Source organism: Eretmochelys imbricata, chromosome 1, assembly GCF_965152235.1.
Source record: "Eretmochelys imbricata isolate rEreImb1 chromosome 1, rEreImb1.hap1, whole genome shotgun sequence".
Taxonomy (NCBI): Eukaryota; Metazoa; Chordata; order Testudines; family Cheloniidae; genus Eretmochelys; species Eretmochelys imbricata.
Window position 1 is genome coordinate 42,066,553 of NC_135572.1, and position 24,695 is coordinate 42,091,247.

A 24,695-nucleotide genomic window follows, 5' to 3' on the forward strand; every position below is an offset into this window, starting at 1 on the left:
TATTTTCATACGAGATTTAGTACAAATTGTTAATTATGATTTTATTCACCCCAGGTCCTGTGTATAAGAAGTCCTCTTTCTCCTGTGTCTCCCACTTCCAAGTTTGCAGCTAGTGCCGTGGAGATGTATTTTGTTGAAGAAAGGCAAAGTTATGACAATGTACATCTCTTTTCCATAAGAGTTTTGCATAACTAGTTCCTTGGGACTTGCTGAAAGTTATTAGAAATTGAGATATAGGTCTTTTTTCATTGGTTTTCTATTTTTTCCAACTTTTTAAGCTCTGTAAGACTCAGAACATCCATAAATGTGGATCAAAATCCAGAAACATGCCCAGCTCACTCTCAATCATTTGATTTGATAGATTCAGAATATCCTCTGTAAATATATCCAGTACAGAAGTTTATTTAACATTTCAGTAGTGTTTTCAATGAAGAGAACTAAGTTTGTCAGTTCAAACAGAAAGCCTTTGAAAGAGGCATTTCTTTGTAAATCTTGCTTGACAGGGAAAAAGTCCAGCTAAATTAAAGCTTTATTCTATTTGATACAGTACTAGGGTGGATCCCAATTTCAAACATACTAGCTGACGTAACTCAGAGTGTTCTTGGTTTCATTCAGGGCTCTCATGAATACTCTGGTATGATGGCCTTAACTCTGAAGAAGACTTCTTTTTTCCTCACCAATACTCTAAAATCTGTAGCAAATACAAGTTTAATATCAGAGTAAGCAACAAGCACAATAAAGAACAATGAAGCAGAGGAATATCATCCTGTGTGAGATATCCATAGTAGATCAAGTTATTTGTCACAAATAATGTATCCTTTTCCTGATCAATCTGAACAGGATTTTTACTAATTTATCCATTATACAGAATTGCTCAGATATGTTGTGCAAACTTGTTTCAACCTATGGATTTGTTGCAAACTATTTGCTGCAAGCATTTGAGTATTCAAAATTTGCTATTTGGGCTGCGTGAATGGTCATTTAAGTCACAGGTGGTTATTTCTGTTCCCTGGTTTTAATGACCTAATCTTGAACAGAAGAACATCTGAAGAAACCATTGGGGCGTTGGTTCTCAGGGAGTGGGCAAAGAGCCCTTGAAGAATGAAAAGGTAAAGTTACAGAGTTTTATGACATTTTTTTTCCTGTCCTCCTTTGTACAAGAATGAACATTAGATTTTATTAAGTCCTTGGACTGTACATTTATAGGATACTTGGGTTCCTTCCTGATTAAGAAAGGCGTAAGCAGTATTTCTTGACTGTTTACATTCTTCATAGTCAATTCTCCCAGAGTCATGAAGTAATTGTATTTGCATGTATACACATAAGCTATCTGGGAAGGGTGCAGTAATCTGTCCTATGTCTTTTTTAATTGCTAGACTGCCACAGTTCTGGCCAGGTGGTATGGGAAGCTGCTGTGTATTCCCCACCACTGATATAGCACACACTTTTATATATTTTCCAGGTCACAACCCCTTCAATTTTGATAGTTATACAGTTGAACATGATCATTTTAAATTCTATGAATTTATTCTGGCTATTTATAAAAAATGAAATTATTAGTTGTACACAAATATATATTTGTATGAACTACAGACCAAACAGATAGGAACCTTAAGACAGTCACCATAAATACCATGCCAAATATTACACATTTATTAAGACACAATCAAGAAGGGTTGTTTTGGTAGCTGATCTGAGAGCAAGTATTAATTTCTAAATGAATATATCTTCTCCAAATATACCCCCCTAAATTATATCAATTCAATTTCTTTAAAAAGAAAAGTCTCTAAGGTGCCACAAGTCCTCCTTTTCTTTTTGCAGATACAGACTAACATGGCTGCTACTCTGAAACCTGTCAATTTCTTTAGTACATCTGGGGAATTCACTCTCACCTGTTCTCTTTGTTGCAATAATCTGGGATATTCCTTTCAAATTTTGTAGCAATTCCTGTTTTGGTCTCCATTTTCATTATTTTAGGTGTATCTGGTTTTGGATTATACTTTGATAATATCTAAAATAAAACATTAAAGGGATTAAAGAGGTAATGATCTGAGCAAGAATTCAAAGCATGACTATGCTTTATACATTTTCAATGGAAAGCAGCAAAGAATTTCCAGATTCAAATCTGGTAAAATTAAGTAGTCTTTCCACACCACTGATGTGATAACAGAATGAAGATTCCACAGGCACAAACACACACAAAAGTAAGTAAAAACAACCTGCAGAATGTCTTCTGGTATCTTTGTTATTTCTGGAGGCGGAGGAGTATTAAGGAGATTTTCATAGTCAGATATTTTTGGAAGAGAGGGTCTTCCAAGATGTTCAAGATACTCGTCAGAACTTAAAATAGGAGAAGCATAATCTTCTTTGTGTTGTTTAACCGTCACATCAATCTCTGGCAGTGACTCAGCCTTGTTCCCCTTTAAGGGCTGTATAAAAGATGGTAATCATATTCAAACTTATAGTAAAATGTCTTCAACTAGTTTAGTTTTATTAGACAAATGAAGTAATTAATAGCATTCTTAAAGTTGATGTTACGAGGATTGGTTCTACAGTGATACACTTGCCCACAAAAGCAGTGTGGGAAGGGAAGCCCATTACTGACTCATTTTAAAAATTATATCTAAGTACGTGTTCACCTGTCTCAGAATAAATATGATTACTAAAATGATATTTAAGCACTTACTTTAGTTTCTGTTTTTAGCCAGCCTGTTTCAAAGTCTGGAAGAGTGGGGGTTGCTGTCTGATTAGAAATATTTGATTCTTTCTTCTTCAGGGATTTGGGTGAGATGGTATTGTCCTTTCTGGAAGGAATTTTCAAACCAGGAGTGCAGAATACAGGTATCAAAGGAGAAGCCATGCAATCAACAGCTAAAATAATAGATATGAGTAATAATTTCACATGCTTGAATAGACAGGGCATATATAACAGTTCAATTTCACAATTCTGTATTAGAGACTGCAGTAACAATTTTTGTTTATTTACACATCCCAAAACAGCATGAAAGTATAATACTATCTGACCGTTTTACCACTGTGAAGACATGACTAAATTAGTAGGATCTTTAAGGTTAGAAGCTTTACTCCATCTATACAAATGCAAATTTTAGGTTCAAATCCATAGCAGTATCCACATTCAAGAACCAGTTCTCTTGCTTAAAACATATCTACATCATATTTCCGAACAAATCTCTTACATAAATGTAGGTTACATTTTTCCAAATTCTAAATATTTGTCAGTGTACAATTTTGCTCTAAGATCTTCATACACCTTCTGAAGTATGTTTCATTTTTCTCTTTTAAGATACTGTACAGCTATTCTTGAAAGAGTTACAAATTATAATATTAGGTCAGCTTGTTCTAATGTACCTTCTTCATTCCTGTTCTTTTAAGCTTTTGATAAATAAGTTTGAAATTATTGAAGCAACGATTAAGTTCTGTAGGTGAAAGAGTCACAGAGATAACATATTTGGTCTCTGTGGATGATGGTGTTGGAGATAGGAGAGAAAGGAAATATTTATCTTTAAGTCTGGATGCTAGATTTACACACCGCCAAACCCACCTACTTTTGTACCCTTTAAAAATAATGTTCTGAACAGTTATAATGCAGACAAATATCAAGCCTGAACTATCAATGCAGAAAGTTTACTTCAGAATTAATTGAAAATTACCACTATTCATTCCAAATAGTTTGAATTTACCATTTTTGCTAGGTGTTTTCATGGCTGGCCCAGGAGTAATCATGATTTCCCTGGACTTTGATGATGTTGCTGCTGCCACACACATTTCATTATCATCTTCCTTAGGAAAACTAAAGATTGGGATTAAAAAAAATACACCAAAAGTGATATTCAAAAAAAACATGACTATGGTTCCATGACTAAAGGCATATTGTCAACTTACTAAACATTTATATAGCAGTAACACCCAGAGGCCTGATCAGGATTGTGCTAGGCACTGTGTAAATACGTAAGACCACACATTCTCTTCCTCAAAGAAAGCTATGGTTCAAATCCCGCAGTTCATAGCGTGCAAGTGCACAATCTATCCATGCCCTATCAATAGCCCAAGAGATTTGAAACCTAGTCATTCTGAAAGAAAAAAGAATAGTTAAAAGTAGTTTCAGGCTGTCTTGTCCCACACTTGATCTGATTTTAGAGTCCATATTTCCATTTTATTTTACATTGTCTCTCTCTCTTGCCTGAAACCTATTCAGCAGAGGAGAAAGATTGGCAATAATGAGAAGGACAGAGGAAGTTGTTTCCCAGCCCTGTTTTCCCTATGACCAACGATTCCATAATTGTCCAACAGGGATTCTTGAACCTTCCTCTGAAACATAAGGTACTGACAGGTGTGATCTGATATGGGAATTCCCATGACTATATCAGAAGTGCTGTTGTATGATTTTAAGTTGATGTCTCTTTAAGGTTGCAACCAGGTTCCATTTTATGACCCATATATTTATCTCCCTACCTGCTAGGAAAGTTAGTTTGGCTTGAAAATTGCCAAGGTTATTCAAGACTAAGGAGAATTTTTTTCCTCTAAAGCTTGAGGAAAATTGATCAAGCTGTTTGAGTTGGGGGGAGGGATAGCTCAGTGGTTTGAGCATTGGCCTGCTAAACCCAGGGTTGTGAGTTCAATCCTTGAGGGGGCCATTTAGGGATGTGGGGCAAAAATTGGGAATTGGCCCTGCTTTGAGCAGGGGGTTGGACTAGATGACCTCCTGAGGTCCCTTCCAACCCTGATATTCTGTGATTCTATGAGTTACAGATTATGTTACACTGATGATCTACTTAATAGCAGGTTTCAGAGTAACAGCCGTGTTAGTCTGTATTCTTTTTACTTAATAGCAGTTCCCTGAAGATTGCAACCAGAGTTTCATTACAAGACCCATTTTCATATCCCTTACAGTTTTGCACAGGAAAAGTATTTCTAGCTAAAAAAATTGGGGAAATACTTTAAGTACGCTAGAATTATTTTTGAAAGCAATTAGTCAAACCATTTTAAGTTATAGGTATTTAAAAATGACATTTAATAAGTCTACTTTGTGTCACTCTGGCTACATACACATCTCTAACTTTACACAGGTTCTTCCCATTAAATTAATAAACTAATTACATTTTAAAGAGTCTTATTTTCAAAAATTAGCCTGCTTAAAAGCATGTAAAGTCTTTCTACATACTTTATGCACTATATGCCTGACAAGAAAGAGTCCAGGAAAGAGGAAGTGCAAGAAGAGGATTGTGATCCTGCAGGGCAAATGGAACAAAGATTAATTAAACTACAGTAACTCCTCACTTAATATCATCCTGATTAACGTTGTTTCATTGTTACATTGCTGATCTATTAGAGAACATACTCATTTAAAGTTGCACAATGTTTACTTATAATGGTGTTTGGCCGTTGTGGCTTGGAATCGAGGTGGGCAGGTCACATCATCAGGTCCCCTCCACCCCCCACAGCACAACCCGCCTGCCAGCAGCCCCACAGATCAGCAACTCCCCCTTCCCTCCCCGTGCCTCCCGCCGGCAGCAAGCAGCTGTTAAGTGGTGTTCAGGAGGCTGGGGGGAGAAGCAAGGACGCAGGGCACAGCCTTCCCCCTCAGACCCTGAACACACCGAAACAGCTGATTGCTGCAGGCAGGAGGCATGGGGAGAGAGGCTATGTGCTGTATCCTCGCTCCTCCCCCCTAGATCAGTGGTTTTCAAACTGTGGGTTGCGACCCAGTACTTGGGTTGCGGAATGTCAGGCAGTGGGTCGCGGTGTCTCTGGTCAGCACTGCCAACCGGGCCGTTAAAAGTCCTGTTGCTGGTGCTGCCCAGCTAAGGCAGACTAGTCCTTACCAATTCCGACACTGCACTGCGCCCCGGAAGCGGCCGGCAGTAGGTTCGGCTCCTAAGTGGGCGGGCCATGGGGCTCCGTGCACTGCCCCCGCCCCAAACCCCGCTGTGGGGGCGATGCCTGTGGGCGAGAGCCACGCGGAGCCGCTTGCGTACCTCTGCCTAGGAGCCAGACCTGCTGCTGGCCACTTCTGGGGCGCAGCGCAGTCTGCAGTGTCAGGACAGGCAGGAAACCTGCCTTAGCACCCCTGCTGCACTGCAGACCGGGAGCCATCTCAGGAAAGCCCATGCCCCAATCCCCTGCCCCAGCCCTGAGTCCCCTCTGCCCCTAATCCTCACCCCAGAGCCTGCAGCCCCAGCCCAGAGCCCTGACCCCCTCCCACACCCCAACCCCCTGCCCCAGCCCAGAGCCCCCTCCCACACTCTGAACCCCTCATTCCTGGCTCCATCCCGCAACCCTCACCCCTACCCACACCACTCTGCCCTAGCCCTGAGCCTCTCCCACACCCCACACCCCAAACCCCTCATCCCCAGCTCCGTTGGGTCGTGGTCATCAACAATTTTCTTCAGCTGCATCGCCAGAAAAAAAGTTTGAAAACTATTGCCCTAGAGCCTCCTGAATGCCACAAAACAGCTGATTGCTGCGGGCGGGAGGCACGCAGCCTCCCCCCTCCCTCCAGCAATCAGCTGTTTCCCGATGTTCAGGAGGCTCTGGCTGGGAGGAGCGAGGACGTGGCATGCTTTGGGGGGGGAAGGGAGGAGCAGGGGTGGGAAGAGGCAGGGCAGGGGTGAGGCCTTGGAGGAAGGGTTGGAGTGGGAGCAGGCCTGGGGCAGAGCCGGGGGTTGAGCACCCCCTGACACTTTGGAAAGAACAGCAAGAGGAGGAACCGAATGATCCACCCTCTTGCATCCTCTGACTCCACCACCTCGACCAAGCTTCACAATCATGATTGCTCAGTACAGTATTAAATTGTTTGTTTAAAACTTATACTGTATATGTATATAATGTCTTTTGTCAGGCGAAATTTTTCCCCCCCAGAACCTAACCCCCCATATTTACATTAATTCTTCTGGGGAAATTAGATTTGCTTAACATTGTTTCGCTTAAAGATGCATTTTTCAAGAACATAACTACAATGTTAAGCAAGGAGTTACTGTAATCTAAACTCTACAAGGCAGGGAGTGGCTATGTAGACACACACATATGCCACACAAAGAAAACTTTGTTGATAGTATATGCAGTCTAACAACTGTAATTCAAAGTTAGCAAATAGTAAGAAGCAAGGAAATAAAAAATTAAGCCATTCAAACACTTCATTTAGTTTCCTTTCGAACTGAACCACTTTCACCTTTCATAATCTACATATCATTACTTTAATTCTGAACACTACCAATGTGCAGCTCTAACTCCAGTACTGGTTAATGGTTTTATGCTAATCTACTTTGATTTAATATAGGGCTTGTGTGGCTAGCACAACTTATACTGTATGTAGTTCCCTGTTCAATTTTGAATTGGTTTTGTAAGTAAGAGAAGTATGTTGTCAGATTGCCAATGGTGGCTGTGGTTTTTTTTTTTTTTTTAATATAATGTTTAGGAAAAGGTGATGTGTGTCAACAATTGTTCTAAATGTACTTATAGTTACAGAACTGAAGCCTGAATTTACAGATGCATTGGTATATAATATTTATGGGCACAGGTAAGGTGGCAGATCATAGTTCATAAGTTTCAATCTTTTCACACAACAACAGGAGATAGAAGCAAAAAAGAAGTGATTTATAAAAACTAAATACCCAGTGAGGTCCACTAACTGAAACTACTTTCGACGCATTCTTTGAAACTGACTAAGTTTTGAATTAGTATCCCTTTAAATACAGTACATAGAAAAAACACAGCCACAAAAAAGTCACATCAGTCACAGCATAGTGAGATCTCTCATTACTAAAAGTTAATTATTATGAAACACGAATACAAGAGGCATGTTTGTACCATTTATAGAATGATCCAGACATGAATTGAGACCAGTTCCTTTACAAGTCCACAGAGTGGGAAGAGAAATAGGAGCCACAGAATAGCCAATGGGTGGAATATTTGTGGGAAATCATCATGTCAATTTTTCATATGTATAGAAAAAGGCAAAATAACTGAATTGCTGTTGTAGTATTTGCAATTAGAGCCACTGGTTCTAATATACATTAGCATCATAGCAAGAGCATAATGTCTGTCTGGAGATTTGATTTTTAAAAATTTGAATGTTAAGATTGACCAATACAAAAAAAAAAAAAAAAAATCCACCTACTCAGTAAGTATGAAGGAAAAACAGCCAGCTATGTTGTGATTTCTGTTTAATCCTACTACAAACTTTCCATTTGAGTTTTAAAAGATAATATAGAGCGTCAATTATAGAAGTCCCATGGAACTAACACTGACTTCATAATTAAAGTTGTGACAGTTTTCATTATCAGCTCTTTTTTGTCACTCCAGATGATAACTCTTTCATTAAGTCAAATAACTCGTTAAGAGAAACTGAGCTGTAGAATTTAAAAGGACATTGTGAAAAACATATTTCACCTATTTTAATAACCTCACTTTAGATAATTACAACCAAAATTATTTTCAAAATGTAATTTACTTATGCTGTGTATTTCTTCTGTTTCACTCAGCTATAGACAATGAGGGCCTGACTTTTAAAACCAGGTGTACCCATTTTAGAAATCAGGCCCTTAAAAATACCAATTTGACTTTGAAGTTCTCCATGCTGCCGTATTTGTGTTGCAGCTACTACAAGGGAGTACCTATTTGATGAAAACAATATTTGCATGACTATTAAAAATTGTAAACGTTTTCATCGGTCTTTGGTTTTGTGAAAAAAAAATAGTTTCCAAAAAAAAAAAACCAACCCAAAAGCTGGATTACATTATAGTTGGTAACTGCTTTTAAAAGTGCTAACTTAAAAAAAAATCAACTTTTATTGCCCATCCATAATTCAGACAGCATTACCAAGAAATAACTTTAAATCAGTTCTCCAATGATTACTGCATAGGACAATGTTTATTAATGTCTGAACCCAAATCTGAGATTAATGAAAGCCAAGGTCTTCACATAGTCACTGTCTCTATCATGTGGATCCTACTCAAACTGGAGAATTTAAAATCTTTAGAAGGTACAAAATTTGCAGGAAGACGCAATTTATCTAGGGTATCCAACACAGCAGTGTCTGGCACAGCAGAGAGATATTGTGTGTGTGTGTGTGTGTGTGTGTGTGTGTGTATAGACAGCTGGATATTAAAGGTGGTTTTTTTTAAATGCAACACTAACAAAGCTGGAAATCAATATGAAAGAAAGAATCACCTACAATCAGAATATTGCAAGAAACTAGTACAATCACAGAGGAAACTACTACAGAAAACATAGGACAGTCTGAAGTTAAAAATATCTACTTACTTTTTTCTTGTCTGAAGATTTTTATTAATAAGTGCCATTGTATAGTCTTCATTCAAACACATGGTATGTTCACTAATGCCAAAATGTTCAAGCTTTGGAGTTAAACATTCATAATCATCCATCTTTAATGTACATTTTGGTGTTTTGGGCACTATATATGGGGTCTGTTTGGGAGCTGGAATTCTATTTCTTGACTCTTCTTTATGCATATTGGTCTGGGATTGCACATCCATCACATCCCAAGTTCTGGAGAATGCGTACTGTGAAAGACCGAAATCTGAAAGCTGTGGGTTACGCAGGGGATCCTTAGGCACAGATGTTTTCCCAATACAAGCAGGAAAGCTAGAAATATCTTCCACTTTCTCTTGATCAGAGTTAGCTTGGTCAGATATCTTAGATGCATGGTTAACTTCCTCCTCGTCCTCCACTGTTTTATTAAAAACAAAGGATACTTCAGAAATTTCAGTATACCACTTAAGAACTGTTTTATAGACTAAGCAAACAAGACTATTTTGTAATCCTAGGCTAAATATGATATAAAATGGATTTATTTTCATTTTACTCCTTAATCTCTACAATCAGATATGCTGGCACAGTCCCCCTGCTCTTGTTCAGAGGTGCCATGTAGTCAATGGCTGTAGTTGTAAAATTGAAATCCTGTTAAATGTAACAAGAATCCGAAGGAACTCCTGGTATACTTATTTCAATAAAGAAATGGTTAAGAGAAAAGAATATTTTAACTCTCCTACACAAAGATCACTAAAATCTGAAAACTATAAAAAGCAAATTAATATGTACCAAAATGTTGAGGGCTGTGGAGGGAGAGAGAATAATGTTTATTTTTAAACAAAAAAGTAATTCATTTGAAAAATGAAGTAAATATTTTCTTGATACTAGAAGGTGCCACTGGAAACTACATGAAACCCTACAATGTGGTTAAAAGCTGACATTTTCTCAAATTCAGGGAATATTATTTGGAGAAGGAGGAAAGATTATAGAAGAAAGTGTAGCAACAGCTGGACTGCCCTTAAGAAAAACAACACTGACAAAGAGTTAATAGAAAACTGTGAAAATGTGCACAAGGCACAATGTAAAAAAAACAAGAGGAACTAAGAAGATCCCATTGCGAAGGTAACTGAGTGCCCAAATCCTATGTTATGTTCAGAAACTAAGAGACTCAAGAAAACAACACTTGCAAATTCCTACAAATTATAGCAACTAAAAGAAAGCCATAAGTAGCAGGAGACTTGCCAGTGGTGACACTTCTGAAAATGCTTTAGTATTACACATATTTACTGGTTTCAGAGTAGCAGCCGTGTTAGTCTGTATTGGCAAAAAGAAAAGGAGTCCTTGTGGCACCTTAGAGACTAACCAATTTATTTGAGCATAAGCTTTCGTGGAGCTACAGTGATCTGTAGCTCACGAAAGCTTATGCTCAAATAAATTGGTTAGTCTCTAAGGTGCCACACGGACTCCTTTTCTTTTTGCACATATTTACTGATTTTCTTTAACATTTAATATAATACCTTTAAGGGTTTATATTAATCCTCAAGCATTACTGGGATTTTTATATCACTAAGGAATAGACTGGGGAAAGCTGAGACAACATTTAAGAACAAGAGACACCACTAGATAGTCCTTTGGTTTTGTCTAAAGGCCTTTGTCTATGCAAAACAGTTGCACTGGTTTAACAGTGTGATTTTAAAATAATTTAATTAAACTGGTGCAAGCTTCTGGGTGGACACTTATTTTAGTTTAAACCCGCTTTATTTCAGTTTGATTTAAGATAAGCAGAAAAAAGCCATTCAACCCAACATAAGAGTACAGGAGTATGAACTGATTTAAGTGAAACCAGTGCAATAGCTCATGTAGACAAAGCCTCCATTAGGATAACAAATTGGGTTAAGACAACGTGTTACATGTTTTAACATGCTGTTAATTACCAGTTAGTATTCAATATAGGACAAGACAGTTATGTTTAAAAACCACATCAGATGGTCTTTCTTAACTCTAGAACCTTTGTCTTTTTGTCCATGTGTTTACAGCACCCAGCACAATGGGACCCCAAATCTTTCAGTACTACTGTAAAACAAATTCTACTGTGGTCCACATTAATGACACCTCAAATGAAAGATAGGGAGTGTAATTTTATGCACGTTACTGTGATATTTAACTTGTCCATGCAACAAGGGTAAATATTTCAAGTTGCATACTATTTCAAGGGTTTACAAATAGACCTACTGTTAGAAATGTTAATGCAAAGAAATCTGGCTAAGCCTGTATTATGTTTTGTAACTAGTTCATAATATTAACACATTTGGTCTGTTCTTTAATACAGAGATGCTTACAATTAGGGCAATGTTTTATCAGAAATCATATTTTTAATCTTCCAAAGATTCTACAGTATTTTCAAGTAGTATTACCTGAGTTATCTTTAACAAGTGGTTGATAACCATATTTCTGGAACAGTTCTTTTATTTTTTCAAGATCTGTTGTATTTCTTTGCATCATTACTTTAATGGACTTCATGAAATCATAAGTTTCTTGTCTTTCAGAGCGACTCTGATCCAGGGTAGCATTAACATCACCCTTTGAAGGAAAAAAGTAGAGGCATGAGTTTTAAAATACTAATTTACAAATAGCGTTGTTCTTCCCTAGTTTTGTTCAAAGATCAGTGGGGAATAAAGTATACAATATATTTATTGTATGCTTCATCAAATGGGTGAGTGTACTGAATCTTTAAAAAAGGCTTATTTTATTCAAAAGGCTAGTCACGGAAGATACACATGTAAATAGCAAAAGCAAAATTTTTAAAGTCTTTAAACATCTTCCTTCTGAACACACTGGGCTTTGGTTGAAATTTTCCTGGGTGTGGGAGGTATGTACCTGGATTCTGTCAACACGCACCATGTATATACTTCCCCAGATCACTCCTAGAACGTTTTCTAAACATAAATACAACATTTGCTACTCTCTAGTCTTCTGGCACAGTAGCTGTTGTTAATGAGAGTTTGCATATTTTTGCTAGCTCAGCCCCTTAATACCTGAGCTCATTTGAGGGTAATTTTCAGCTGTTGTCCTTGAAGGTTTATTCACCAAAGTTGCCAGTAAAAAAAGCGTTAATAAATATGTGCAGCTGTTGGCACCTATGAGCCGATAGATAAAATCATCATCAGCTGCACTTCTGCTTCCACGCAGGCTTCCTGCCCTTACCCAGTTCCCCATCCCTGCTTAATCATTACAAACCTAGGAAATGCACAGATCTTTGCTGTGAAGTAGTTTGGTTGCTACACACAACTTATTTGACACAAAAGCAGTAAATAAAAAGTTAAGCCACCTAACAGTACATATGTTCTGTTCCTCCACCCAAAGGCACAAACCCTACCATTATCAAAACTACCGTGCATCAGTCCATGTACCACAACTATAACTCTGTCCTAGGGAATCCAGCCTTCCACCACCCACTTTACCAAACTACCCTCTACTAACCCAATACTCTTACCTAATATCCACAACTAATAATGTTGGGAGGAGGTACTTTGATTAAAGACGTATGTGAAGAAGGCTGCGTTGAGTGAGGCAGTTATGGATGTGGTATGCTATGTACGGTAGTTGTGGTAATGGTAAATAGGTGCCTATACATGATGGAGTGGAGTATGTACTATTAGGTGGGTTAACTTCATTTCATTGCTTTTGGGAGTTTGTGTCAAGTATATGTGTCACAACTATACCAGCTTCACAAAGTTTTCTGTATATTAATAAGGAAACCAAAAAGTGTACAAACTCATTTTTAAAATTTTTTTGCTTCGATAATGGGAAGGAAGTGGAACACAATATTCACAACCTTCAATTTCCACCTGTTACCTTGCTATATGGAACAACATGCTTATGTCTGAAAGTTTTCAGAGTAACAGCCGTGTTAGTCTGTATTCGCAAAAAGAAAAGGAGTACTTGTGGCACCCTAGAGACTAACCAATTTATTTGAGCATGCATCCGATGAAGTGAGCTGTAGCTCACGAAAGCTTATGCTCAAATAAATTGGTTAGTCTCTAAGGTGCCACAAGCACTCCTTTTCTTTTTATGTCTGAAAGTATATCCTACAGCAGAAATATAAAAATATGTACCAAGTTATGGTAGCAATAAAACGTGTTGGGAATTTGGGGACTGGAGAGCTCGAACTTTCCCTACAAATCAGTACTTCAAATAGACTAATCTAGTTTAAATTCAATCCCAGTGTGCAGAAATGAAGAGTTATTAAAACTTGCTGGCAGGACAGAACATTATATCACAACTGTCACCATATTTTACACTAACCAGTAGATAGTGGAAGCTCTTAAAAAAGAAGTTTTAATCTAAGATGCTTAGTAGTTGACTTCAAACAGAATTTGTAATTCTCAGTCCTTGTCTCTACTTTCTCACTGAGGAAAGGTCCTGAGATGTTGCTGCTCTGATATTATGGGAGGCAAAAGATCAGAGCATTGCCGACACAGCAGTTAAGTAGAGTTAGAGTCCCAGATTGTGGAAAGGAAGCATTTCTTCTCATCTAAGGCTCCAGGACTGGATACTGCCATTTTGCATATTTCAGCCAGAATACCTGCAGCTGGCTAGAATGCCAGATAGTGGGGAAGGGAGGAAATTTAAGAGTGATGGATCTGTCAAACAAACGAGAACATTAGAAGATTTTAATTGCTTAGGGCCTGCTCTCATTGAAGTCATGAGTAAAACACCCACTGAATAGTTTGAACAGACCATTAGACAATGATAATAAGTTTCTTCCATATTTTCCATTGTATTTTTATGTGGTTCACCATAAAATTCTTATAGCAATCTAACATGTTTACTGGGGTATATATTAGTACATTTAATCTGAACTCCATCAGTGCTACAATTTTCTCCCTATCTGAACATTTTTGTTAGAAATTTTGGGTTACGGAATATTCAGCACACTGTCAATTCAAATGTCAATTTAGCCACTGGAACACTTTACCAAGTGTCATGGTGGATTCTCCATCGATTGACTATTTTAAAATCAAGATTGGATGTTTTTCTAAAAAATCTGTGCTAGGAATAATTTTCAGGAAGTTGTATGGCCTGTCTTATACAGGAGGTCAAACTAGATGATCACAATGGTCGCTTCTGGCCTTAGAATCTATGAATTCAATATTTAAATACCAGAGTGATAAGACAGTAGACAAAATATTTGTATATTTAAAAATCTTTTTACCATTTTCAATCACCATCTGAAAGCCTGAAACTGGGATCTGTTTGCTTACTGAAATTGGGTCTCTCTTTCATGAAGTGCACAAATTGGTTTCTTATAAATTCAGTGCCACCAACTCTATAAACAAAGAATTTACTTAAATAATTAGTTTGGAACACAAATAATTAGGATTTGCAAACTGAAAGAAAACAAGTCAAATTCTGAGTTGTTAACCTTCATGAGTTAGAACTGTAAAATATTTAATATATAATCTGTAAAGTTATGGAAAGTAAAAAGATATGTTGCTGTATAGTTTGACAAGCAAGTGATGAGTCAGTCATTACCTTTAGAGTCCTGACTTCACAATGCAGATCATGTAAAACTCTCATTGGAGATTCATCTTCATATTCTTCAATATGCATGTTAATGGAAAACGATTTTGGAGGAAAAACGGAGGTTAATATCTTTTCATTAAGTTAGTCGGTAATCTCAATTATTTCTACCATAGACATATAGTTTTATTAGAGTCAACATGAAAAACAAAACAAAAACAAACAAATAAATAAATATATAAAAAAGAACCAAGTGTAATATTATAAACCAAATGCCCCACATATCATAAGACTGCAGTGTGACAATTGACATTGCACAGGATGCAAAGCCACAGGGGGAAGAGGAGAGAAATTGATGAGGATCAATTTAGGTTCATTCCATTACTGCTCCAGTGAATGATGCTAGAAGGTCCTGTTTATAGAAGCAGTATCACCACAGGTATAATCTACTCCTTTCAGAATGTTCCGTGAAAATGTGGGATACCTGTGCCAAATTTCACCTCTTATCAGTGTTAACCTTCAACTAAGTTTGGCAGAAACATGGATACAAACATCTATACCTGCAAAAAGCAGAATCAAGTATCAATTCATCTGACTTGTCTGCTTGCATACAGATGCCAGTGTTTCTCACTTATGCATGCAGAAGTCAAAAGCAGGCAGACTTTGTCCCTTATACTGGAAATTAAGGTTAATGTGAATAGATGAAGCAAGAGGGAACATCTGCTACGTGACAAGACACGGCAATGTACAGACCAGGAAAAGTATGAGTTGATAAATCAAATTAAAACTTTGAATCAAATGTGCAGATATACTATAAAGAAAGCAAGCAATGCAGATAGACAAATAGCATAGGACAGACTGGATCAATAAGGACAATACAAGCAGCAATAGTTTTACATGAAACAGAAAACGTAAGTAAAACCTACTGACTTTAAGGATTAGAGGTAATGGAACAAGGTACTGAACTGTCATCAAAGATTAAATAGCAAAAAACTTCATTAATGCAGAGTTAAGGTTGCCCGGTGGTATCTCATACTCCTCCAAAACTCCAAGTTCAGCAAAACTCAAACTTGTGAAAACCAAGAAATACAAAGTTGAGATACCTACCCATGCAATCTTAACTCTGCCCACCTGGAGCTGGCAGTAACCACTGGGAATTATCTGCATGCACCCCAGCTGTGTTCGTTGTGTTAGATGTAGCTGTACTGAATGGTGGAGAAATTAGTTGGAGCAGCTTGGAAGAGGTGCAATTGTGATATGAGGCAACCTAGGAGGCTGCAGTCTCTGGGGATTCGAGAGTCCCTCTTCTTGGCCCCTGAGTGTGTGATCAAAGAGATGCAAGTGTACTTGAGAAATCTAGCATCTTTAATTTCAGCACTGCACTCTGCAGGTTAAGCTGGCCCGCTGCACTTTAATGTGACTGCTCATCCCAAGCATGAATAAAGTGGGGAGGGTTGAGCACAAGGTTAACCGCCTAGCCTCATAAAAAACCCACACTGATTATAGAAAGGGAACCAAGGTATCATTCTGATAAAAATGGCTCATCAGCAGAGAACACTGCTGAGCCTGCATGCTGCATGAAGGCACCTGGTGAAACCAAGTCTGTGGAAACCTGGACCCTGAAAAGTTTGATGCTGGCAGCAAGAAAACACTTCAAAGTTGTTACTGAAACATGAGAATGTTTCAAACATCAAAGATCATGAAGGAGATGGACAATGTTAGATTCAAAATTCTGGGCATCAGCAAGAGCAGACTGACAAGTGCAGACAATAAGCGCTTCAAGCAAGAGAAGCCGCATCTCATTTATTCAGGTTATAGTGACAACAAACAATTAGAGGGAATAGTGCTTATTATGGCAGATTCTACGCAAGGTAATGACCCATCAATTGGGAACATATAAACTAGTGCACCATATACTCCAGACTCCAAACTAGATTCCTAAAAATGTCAATCATACAGTGCTGTTCTCTGACAGAAGAACATGGCAATGCTGCTATGATAGGAAGTCACAGAGTTGTTTACCAAGTGAAAATTTCAAAATAGGAAATGGGCCAATAAAAAGCAAAGATGGAAAAATGCTTACAACTGAGATAGGCCAGAAAAACAAATGAGCAGAACATTTCAAAGGAGTTCTTAACAGACCAAGCTCCATTTCAGCATCAGATTTTGATGAAACATGCAAACTGGATCAACTCGATATAAACATTGGCCCAACAGAGATGTCAAAAGTACAGGCTGCAGTCAAGAAACTGAAAAATAAAGTGTTGAGAGATGATCAAATCACAGCAGAAGCGCTAAAAACTTGATACCATCACCGTAACAAAACAGACAGTTGGTCAATGAAGATTTGGGAAAAAAGAGACCCCCTAATGACTACTGAAAAGATGGAATCATTGTCAGAATATCCAAAAAAGGTGATCTTACTGAGTGCAAAAATGGGAGAGAAGTTACATTACTCAGTTGTAGGGAAAGCCTTCCGCTGAGTAACACGAAGAAAGGCAGTGGATGCAAAGATTAGAGAAGAATTCAGGCCCAAGACATCCTGTGTAGAGGAGATATTTATACTAAGGACCATCATAGAAGAATGTCTAACCTGGGAAGCTCCCCTCATCATCAATTTAATTGATTTTTCAAAAGACATTTGAACAGCCTGCACAGACATACATTGTGGAATGTTCTTCAGTCCTACAGAATCGCAGCCAAAGTTGTCATCATTATCAAGGCCACGTACAGAGATGCAAAGTGCTCTGTAAGGGTAAACAACCAGACAGGGTAGTTCAACTTGGACACTGCCATAAAACAGGGCTACATTTTATCTCCACTGTTTGGCATTGTCATAGACTGGATAATGAAAAAGGGTATTGACAACGCAAACACTGATATAGCATGGCAAATGCCTAGAAGACCTAGACTTTGCTAATGATATTGCACTACTGAGTGACACTCCTGAAAAGTTACAAAGATAGATAATCTGGAAAAAACACCAGGCTAAGCAGGGCTCAAGATTAGTATGCTAAAACAAACATTGTTGAAGCTTAGTCATCTAGCAGTAAAATCACACGAGAAGGCAAAAACAAAGTAGAACAGTTCACCTACCTAGGCTGCACCATATTGGCCAACAGAGACTTCACGAAGGAAGTGAGATCAAGGGTAGGAAAGGCAACACAGCATTTACTAAACTTAACAACGTATGGTAATCAAAGAAATACATAGGCTTGGCAGAACTTTTTATTTTATATCATTTCAACAGAAATATCAATGTTTATTTTTAAACATTTTTAATTTTTCTTAATTTAAAATTTCAGTTGTGAGAAATTATACAGGGTGTCACACAATTATTTAATGACAACAGATGTTGAGATTCAAAAATTTAAAGCTATATAACCATTAAAACACGAATTGTCAATATCACGTCAAAATATATGAAGTAAATAACTTTAAATCAAACTCTAATCAGTTCTCAAGCAGAATTTCTTACTTTGCCCATCTGTAAGTTTCAATTATCATCCACAGCAATATTTTTTCATCAGTTTGTGTGTGTGTATAGTGAAAATGACATTTACTGACATGTAGCAATAAATATCTAATCCTTCCAAGCTTACGTATATAGCATCAGAACAAAACTGAGAATTTTCAATTCAAATATAATCTCTGTGCGAATGTATGGCTTTGAGAGCTGGCTATCTACCAAAACATTAGATAGAAAATTAGATGCATTCAAAAATACGTGCCCACAAAAGATTTTGGGCATTGGTTGGAAAGACTTCATTACGAAGACAAGGTCCGAGAAACCACCAACCAGCCAATTGTTGCCATCAGAATCAGAAAGAAGCACGGCACATATTTGGGACAAGAACTCTGGATGCCAACACACAGATTCCCACATGAAGCTGTCAAGTGGAAAACAACTGGTTTGAGGAAACAAGGTTGCCCAAGAGAAACCTTCGGAAGAACCCTTAGAAGGGCAGGCAAAACAGTTGATTGACACCGTAGAGCAGATGGAAGCAAGAGCAAATGACAGAGAAGAATGGAAGAGACTAGTTTCTGCCCTGTGCACCAACACTGGCATGGGAAGGATGTAATGTAATTTACTTATGTAGTTTGTGTCACTATTGGGGGAGATAGTCTGCAGTTAGGTGGAAGAGAACTCCTGATCTGAGTTTAATGAAGGGTAAATACAGGTATAGTGTTAGTTGGTATTGTGTGCATAAGGTAAAGGGTTTGTAAAAAAAAGAGGTTGAAGGGGTTGTAAAATTTAGCAGATGTGGTGTTCTTTGTGTAGAGTAGGCCAAGTATACTAGTGCAGAGCAGGTGTAGGTAGCTCTTGTTCAGCTCAGCGAAAAGGCAGAGTGTGAGTATGCGTTACGGTTGAATAGGCAAGTACGGTAGAACTGTATTTCCTTGTTTTCACAAGTTTGAGTGTGGCTGAATTTGACGTTCGGGAACGGCAAGATACCACTGAGCAACTTTAACTTGGCATTAAATTTTTTTGCCATTTAAATTTCCTCTTTTTAAAAAACAAAACAAAACAAAACCTTGTTGGTAGAAGCTAGCAGTCATTTAGACAGTTACAATTATATCGATGTCCAGTCCAGATGTTCCTGTGGCCAGGTAATGAGAATAATACCTTGCTCTTACATATTACTTTTCATCATTGTATCTCAAGGAGTGAAACATTATCCCCATTGTACAGATGGTGAAACTGAGGTAGAGAGCGGTTAAAGTGACTTGACCGAAGTCATCCTACAGTCTAGTAGCAAAGTCAGGAATAGAGCCCAAGTTTTCTGAGTCCAAGTCCAAGGGATTCCTAAGTATGCCTACACTCCCCCCCCCCCCCCCCTTATGTTTTGTTATGGTGAAATGAGGATAATGGTTGTGTTTTGAAATGCTAGGACTGTGTAGTAGCAAACAAAGCTGGTGAGAAAAATCTCAGACATGGTCTATATCTAAAAAACTTGACAATGTTATTACATTGTGATTACAGGAACTTTATGCATTTAAGAGAAGACTGGTGTGTGTATCTCTTCTCTCCCATTCCCTCATTATTCCCTGAAATTTATAGCCCCACTCCCCAATCCAGCACACATACAAAGGTAGGGAGAGGGGCTCAGACCACCCAGATCCTGGCATACACATCTGAGGGAAGAATGTGGGGCTTATGGGAGCCCCTGCCCATATTTCCCCCAGTCACCCTGCCACTCATCTCCATTTCCAGGTCATACTGTCCATCCCATCAAACCATTAGCATATTAGAAACCAGATGTGAACAAAATCACATTGATAGAATCAGTGAACTTTAAGAAAAGCTGTTTCCCACCCCAGTAGACTGTATCTCAGAACCTGCTGCTAAAATGACCCCAAATTTGGATCATTAATCCTATCATACACCTCCCTAAAACAAAAATAATTCAAGATAATCTGGATATGCATCAAATCTTAGAACACTTAGAAGAATCATTCTTTAAATTAAAACATTCTTTAAATAAATTAATCTCTGTAGCAGAACTGGTGCTCCACTATAATATTTAGAAATTCATAATCAGCAATTGCTTTGCTATATGCAGCTTCCCCAGAACAAGATAACCTGAAGGCATAGGAGACTCAGAGGTGTACAGTGGCCAATTTATCTCAATGTAATGGTCTCAGCTGAATGAGAACACCTCATGGAAATGAATGCAGCCTGGAACAATAGCCCTGAGATGTGTAAACTGCTCCACTTATGTCAATGAGTGTTCCCCTCCCCTCCCCAGTGCTGGAGAGCCTGTGATATGCATCAAGCATGCCTGTTATCAACTCCTTATCCCAGTGTCAGCCTTGTGTTCTTGGTGCATGCTCCCAGAATACCTATTCTCAGCTTCATACTCAAAAAGGCAGGGTTTTCCCAGATGCTGGCTCAGATAAGGGGGCAGGGAAAGGGGCTCTGACCCACACAGAGAGGACAAGGGCCCCAGATGCCAGCTCACATGAAGTCAGGGGCAGGGGCTCAGTCGCCCAGATCCTGGCATACACATGGGAGGAGAGAACATGGGGCTAACAGGCACCCATTTAGTTCAAGCACTAGGAGAATGGAGAAGCAAAATCTTTGGCTAATACTGTTCTGAACTTTGCTACTACAAAGGGCCGGTGGGCATCTCTCTGGGAGCAACCTTCAAGTGAATGAAACTCTTGTGCCAGGATCAGAGCCATGGTTTGAGCCGCTGGTCTGGGCAAAAATACATTAGTAGAATACGCCAATCTTAAAAAAAAAAAAAAAGGATTTTTTTGAGTGGGGGGACTGTATCTCAGGAACCCCTTGATCAAAGGACACTAAATTTGGATCACTAACCCTAGCCCATGGTCTCATGAAGAACACCAAATTTCAAGTGCTTAGATTACTGGGAGAGTAGTGTTTCAAGCTGGTCTTGACTTAACTGTTGTAGACCTGGTGGTCCGCTACAATATTCGAGGCCAGACTTGATACCTGTTAAGGACAGTTTAAAAACAACAATGTAATTCTGCCATTACACAGAAAGTTAGACTACATAACCCACTAGGAGAAGAGGGTCACAAACTGTGGTCCCTGGAGAGCAGACTGGTTTCTGGAAATGGCTATTCTTGTTCGTAGCTTCTAAATTTAGTCAAAAGACAACTAAAAATTCAATACTTGCCTAATGCTACCTTTCCACACAACTGCAGTAAGGATGTTAGCTGATCATGAATCAGAAAAAAGGTAACTTCTACACAGTTGTGTCAACAAATCTATAAAGATGTATGAAAAAATTGAGAACCCCTGTAACTAGAGAAAAGAAAAGGAGTACTTGTGGCACCTTAGAGACTAACCAATTTATTTGAGCATAAGCTTTCGTGAGCTACAGCTCACTTCATCGGATGCATTCAGTGGAAAACTGAATGCATCCGATGAAGTGAGCTGTAGCTCACGAATGCATCTGATGAAGTGAGCTGTAGCTCACGAAAGCTTATGCTCAAATAAATTGGTTAGTCTCTAAGGTGCCACAAGTACTCCTTTTCTTTTTGTGAATACAGACTAACACGGCTACTACTCTGAAACCTGTAACTAGAGGTCTCTTCTCATCCAAGTAGTTCTATCATGTAGAAACCTTATCTAGAGTGACAAAATCTGTACTAATCAAGAAAGTGCATGAATGAGTTTGAAATAAGGACACTGTGACAGATATTCCAACCACATGCAGTATACGTGGGGACTATTTTATCAAATTGATGAGACTTATCTGTATTGTTATGATACTATTGTATCCCCTTTATACATTGTACCTACACATTTTATATATCTTTGTGGACTAGAGATTGTATTCTTCTTCCTGAGGGAGGGTTACTGCATCTCCTCCAGGAACTCAGGCTATGTCTACACTATCACTTATGTCAGCAAAATTTATATTGCCGACACAGCTTCTGCCACTTGTGGAGTGTTTTTTTTATGTCAAAGGAGAGCTTCACTACATGTGCTGCAACCCACAACTTAAATATGTGTGAACAAGGTTAACAAAATAAGTTTAAACAAACTTTTCACATGTAGGTAATGCTGCATCACTATTATTTTCTAGAAGAGAGGTATCATATTTTTAAACAATTTGCCAATTTCCACACCTGATAATCATGAATTTTCCCTTTTTTATATCAAATGTTAAAAAAGACCATTCTAGGAACATACCATTCAAGATTTAACTCACAACATACAGACATTTCAACAAAGAAAAATAGTTACAAGACTAAAAAAAGTTAAGTTTTGAACTAGGCATGTGGCCTTCAAAGTCTATAGCTCTCAGCATTCAACATTCCATCTTAATCCAAATATCCAGATCACATCAGAAACTAGAATCTGCATTTCCATACAAAAGAGCAGGTTGGAAATACTTTGACCTCTCTTGTAATGTGTTTTTCTTGCTTAGAGCACAAAGCTAACAGCTTTCACTGAAGTACCAGATTTGAGGTGCAGCCTCTCACATACTTACGTGTATCTTCTCTATTTAATGCTTGTTCAAGCTGCTCAGCCTCTTTCTCCAAAGTGACAGCTAAAGCACGCAGTTTGCTGAAGAAACTTCCTGTCACCTCCATGATAAAGAAAATCACTAGAGAAAACAAGGGAAACACCTATCAGCAACTTAATAGTTAACATTTACATAGGCCATCTCTTGCACCAGCTACCCAGAGCTAACGAACTACAGCATGAAGCACAGCAGTGGAGTATGAGAGGAAATTTTACTCATGAATACCACAGGAAAACCGTACTCTTACAAAGTGCCATAACTGATTTCAAGAGACAAGGTGGGTGAGGTAATATCTTTTATCGGACCAACTTCTGTTGGGGAGAGAGACAAGCTTCAGGTCCTGAAGAAGAGCTCTGTATAGCTTGAAAGTGTCTCTCTCCCCAACAGAATTTGGTCCAATAAAAGTTATTACCTCACCCACCTTGTGTCTCTAATATCCTGGGACTGACTGACATGGCTACAAACTACACTGCATATAAGTGGCTTAAGGTCATCTCTGAAAGATGCAACTGTATAGAACTCCATATATCCACTAAGACAGGGGGTACCAAAGTGTGAGCTTGTTGGAAATGGGATGCCAAAAAACTAAAAAGTGTTTCAGTCTCAAATGAACAGACGTTGCATGCAGTGCAGAGCTCCAGAATACACCCATGAAACAAAATGCACTCTCCTGGCCATATTGACCCATGATGGTGAATAACATCACCAGCCACACTGGCATAAAGTTCTACTTAGCAGTGTATTTGCACTGAGGCTGGGCAGATGGGTGCTGTACTTTCATGTGGCACCAAGCTGGCTGGCTTCCTGCTATGCCTAGCCTTAGGTTGTACCTGTGATGCTGTATACTAAGGAAGATAACTAGTTACACTAATACAGTGACCACTGTTACAAATTGCAATAAATTCTGTACAAAGTATGTCATGTATCAATGGAAAAGTTATATGATTATTCTGTTTAAATCCAGGTATCGTCATTGTATCTGAAGTTATGAAATAGGCAGTCCTCGACTTTACGACGTTCGACTTACGATGAATGGCACTTACGTTTCTGAATTGACACCCTGAGTCAACTTACGACAATTGGTTTTGACTTTACGACGCTCGGTCCCACAATGGAGTGTATTGCAGTTCCGAGTTACAATGCAATTTACAAGAACCAATTGCGTCATAAGTCTGAGGACTGCCTGTATTATACAACACCAGGAGGGGGGCCAGAAGCCTGAGCCCACCTGAGCCCCACTGCCCCAGGTGGGGTGGGGGCAAAGCCCAAGCCCTACCGCTATAGGTAGAGCGGGAAGTGGAAGCCCAAGGGCTTCAGCCCCGTACAGGGTGCCTGTAACCTGAGCCCCGTCACCCAGGGCTGAAGCCCTCAGGGTTGGGCTTCAGCCCTGGGCCCCAGCAAGTCTAAGGCAGCCCAGGCGACCCCATTAAAATGGGGTCACGTCCCACTTTGGGGTCCCGACCAATAGTTTGAGAACTGCTGGGCTATGTGTTTGTATATCAAGTATGATTTGCTCTTGGGTGACACCCACAGGGCAAATTTACATCCATACTAGCCATCCCTGTGCTGATGGGCCATTGAAGAGACTCAGCTCACCCAGTGAGCCTCTCCTGGAGACATTTCAGAAAGCACCAGACAATGGCTGCCTCATGGTTCAGTGAGGCATGAAGGACGTGATCTAAGACTCCCTCTTTTTGCTGGGTATAAAATAGGAGCCTGTGACATCACTGTTTTGTCTTCTTTCTTGCTCCACTGCTCTAGATTGTGATTTCTAATAAGTAACCTTTGGAAAAACACTGATGATCCCCAATCTTTTTAGGTGATCCAGGGAGTTTTATTGCACGCTAGCAGAATCACCATCTCTGCTATTATCCT

At 38.8% G+C, this 24,695-nt stretch overlaps 1 protein-coding gene across 2 annotated transcripts; it reads right to left on the reverse strand.

Annotated features, from left to right (window-relative positions):
* On the reverse strand, positions 1-22,887 carry SKA3 (spindle and kinetochore associated complex subunit 3). Of its 2 annotated transcripts, XM_077806067.1 has the most exons (9): positions 22,785-22,887; positions 14,827-14,891; positions 11,706-11,871; positions 9,283-9,709; positions 3,702-3,811; positions 2,687-2,871; positions 2,220-2,429; positions 1,893-2,011; positions 1-691 (listed from the first exon to the last, which is right to left on the reverse strand). In XM_077806067.1, exons 1-9 carry the CDS (start codon positions 22,885-22,887, stop codon positions 685-687), a joined length of 1,392 nt encoding a protein of 463 aa, XP_077662193.1. In that variant the 3' UTR covers positions 1-684. The 2 variants fall into 2 exon arrangements, with proteins under 2 accessions (XP_077662193.1, XP_077662204.1); XM_077806078.1 differs by lacking the exons at positions 14,827-14,891; positions 22,785-22,887 and adding an exon at positions 13,597-13,655.
* Positions 22,888-24,695: the final 1,808 nt, after the last annotated feature.

Coding starts and splice junctions, on each gene's coding strand:
- SKA3 (XM_077806067.1), bottom strand. CDS start 22,887: ATGGAGGTGACAGGAAGTTTCTTCAGCAAACTGCGTGCTTTAGCTGTC. Junction 14,892..22,784: donor ATTAAATAGAGAAGATACAC/GTAAGTATGTGA, acceptor TGCATATTGAAG/AATATGAAGATGAATCTCCA. Junction 3,812..9,282: donor AATCTTCAGACAAGAAAAAA/GTAAGTAGATAT, acceptor CCCAATCTTTAG/TTTTCCTAAGGAAGATGATA.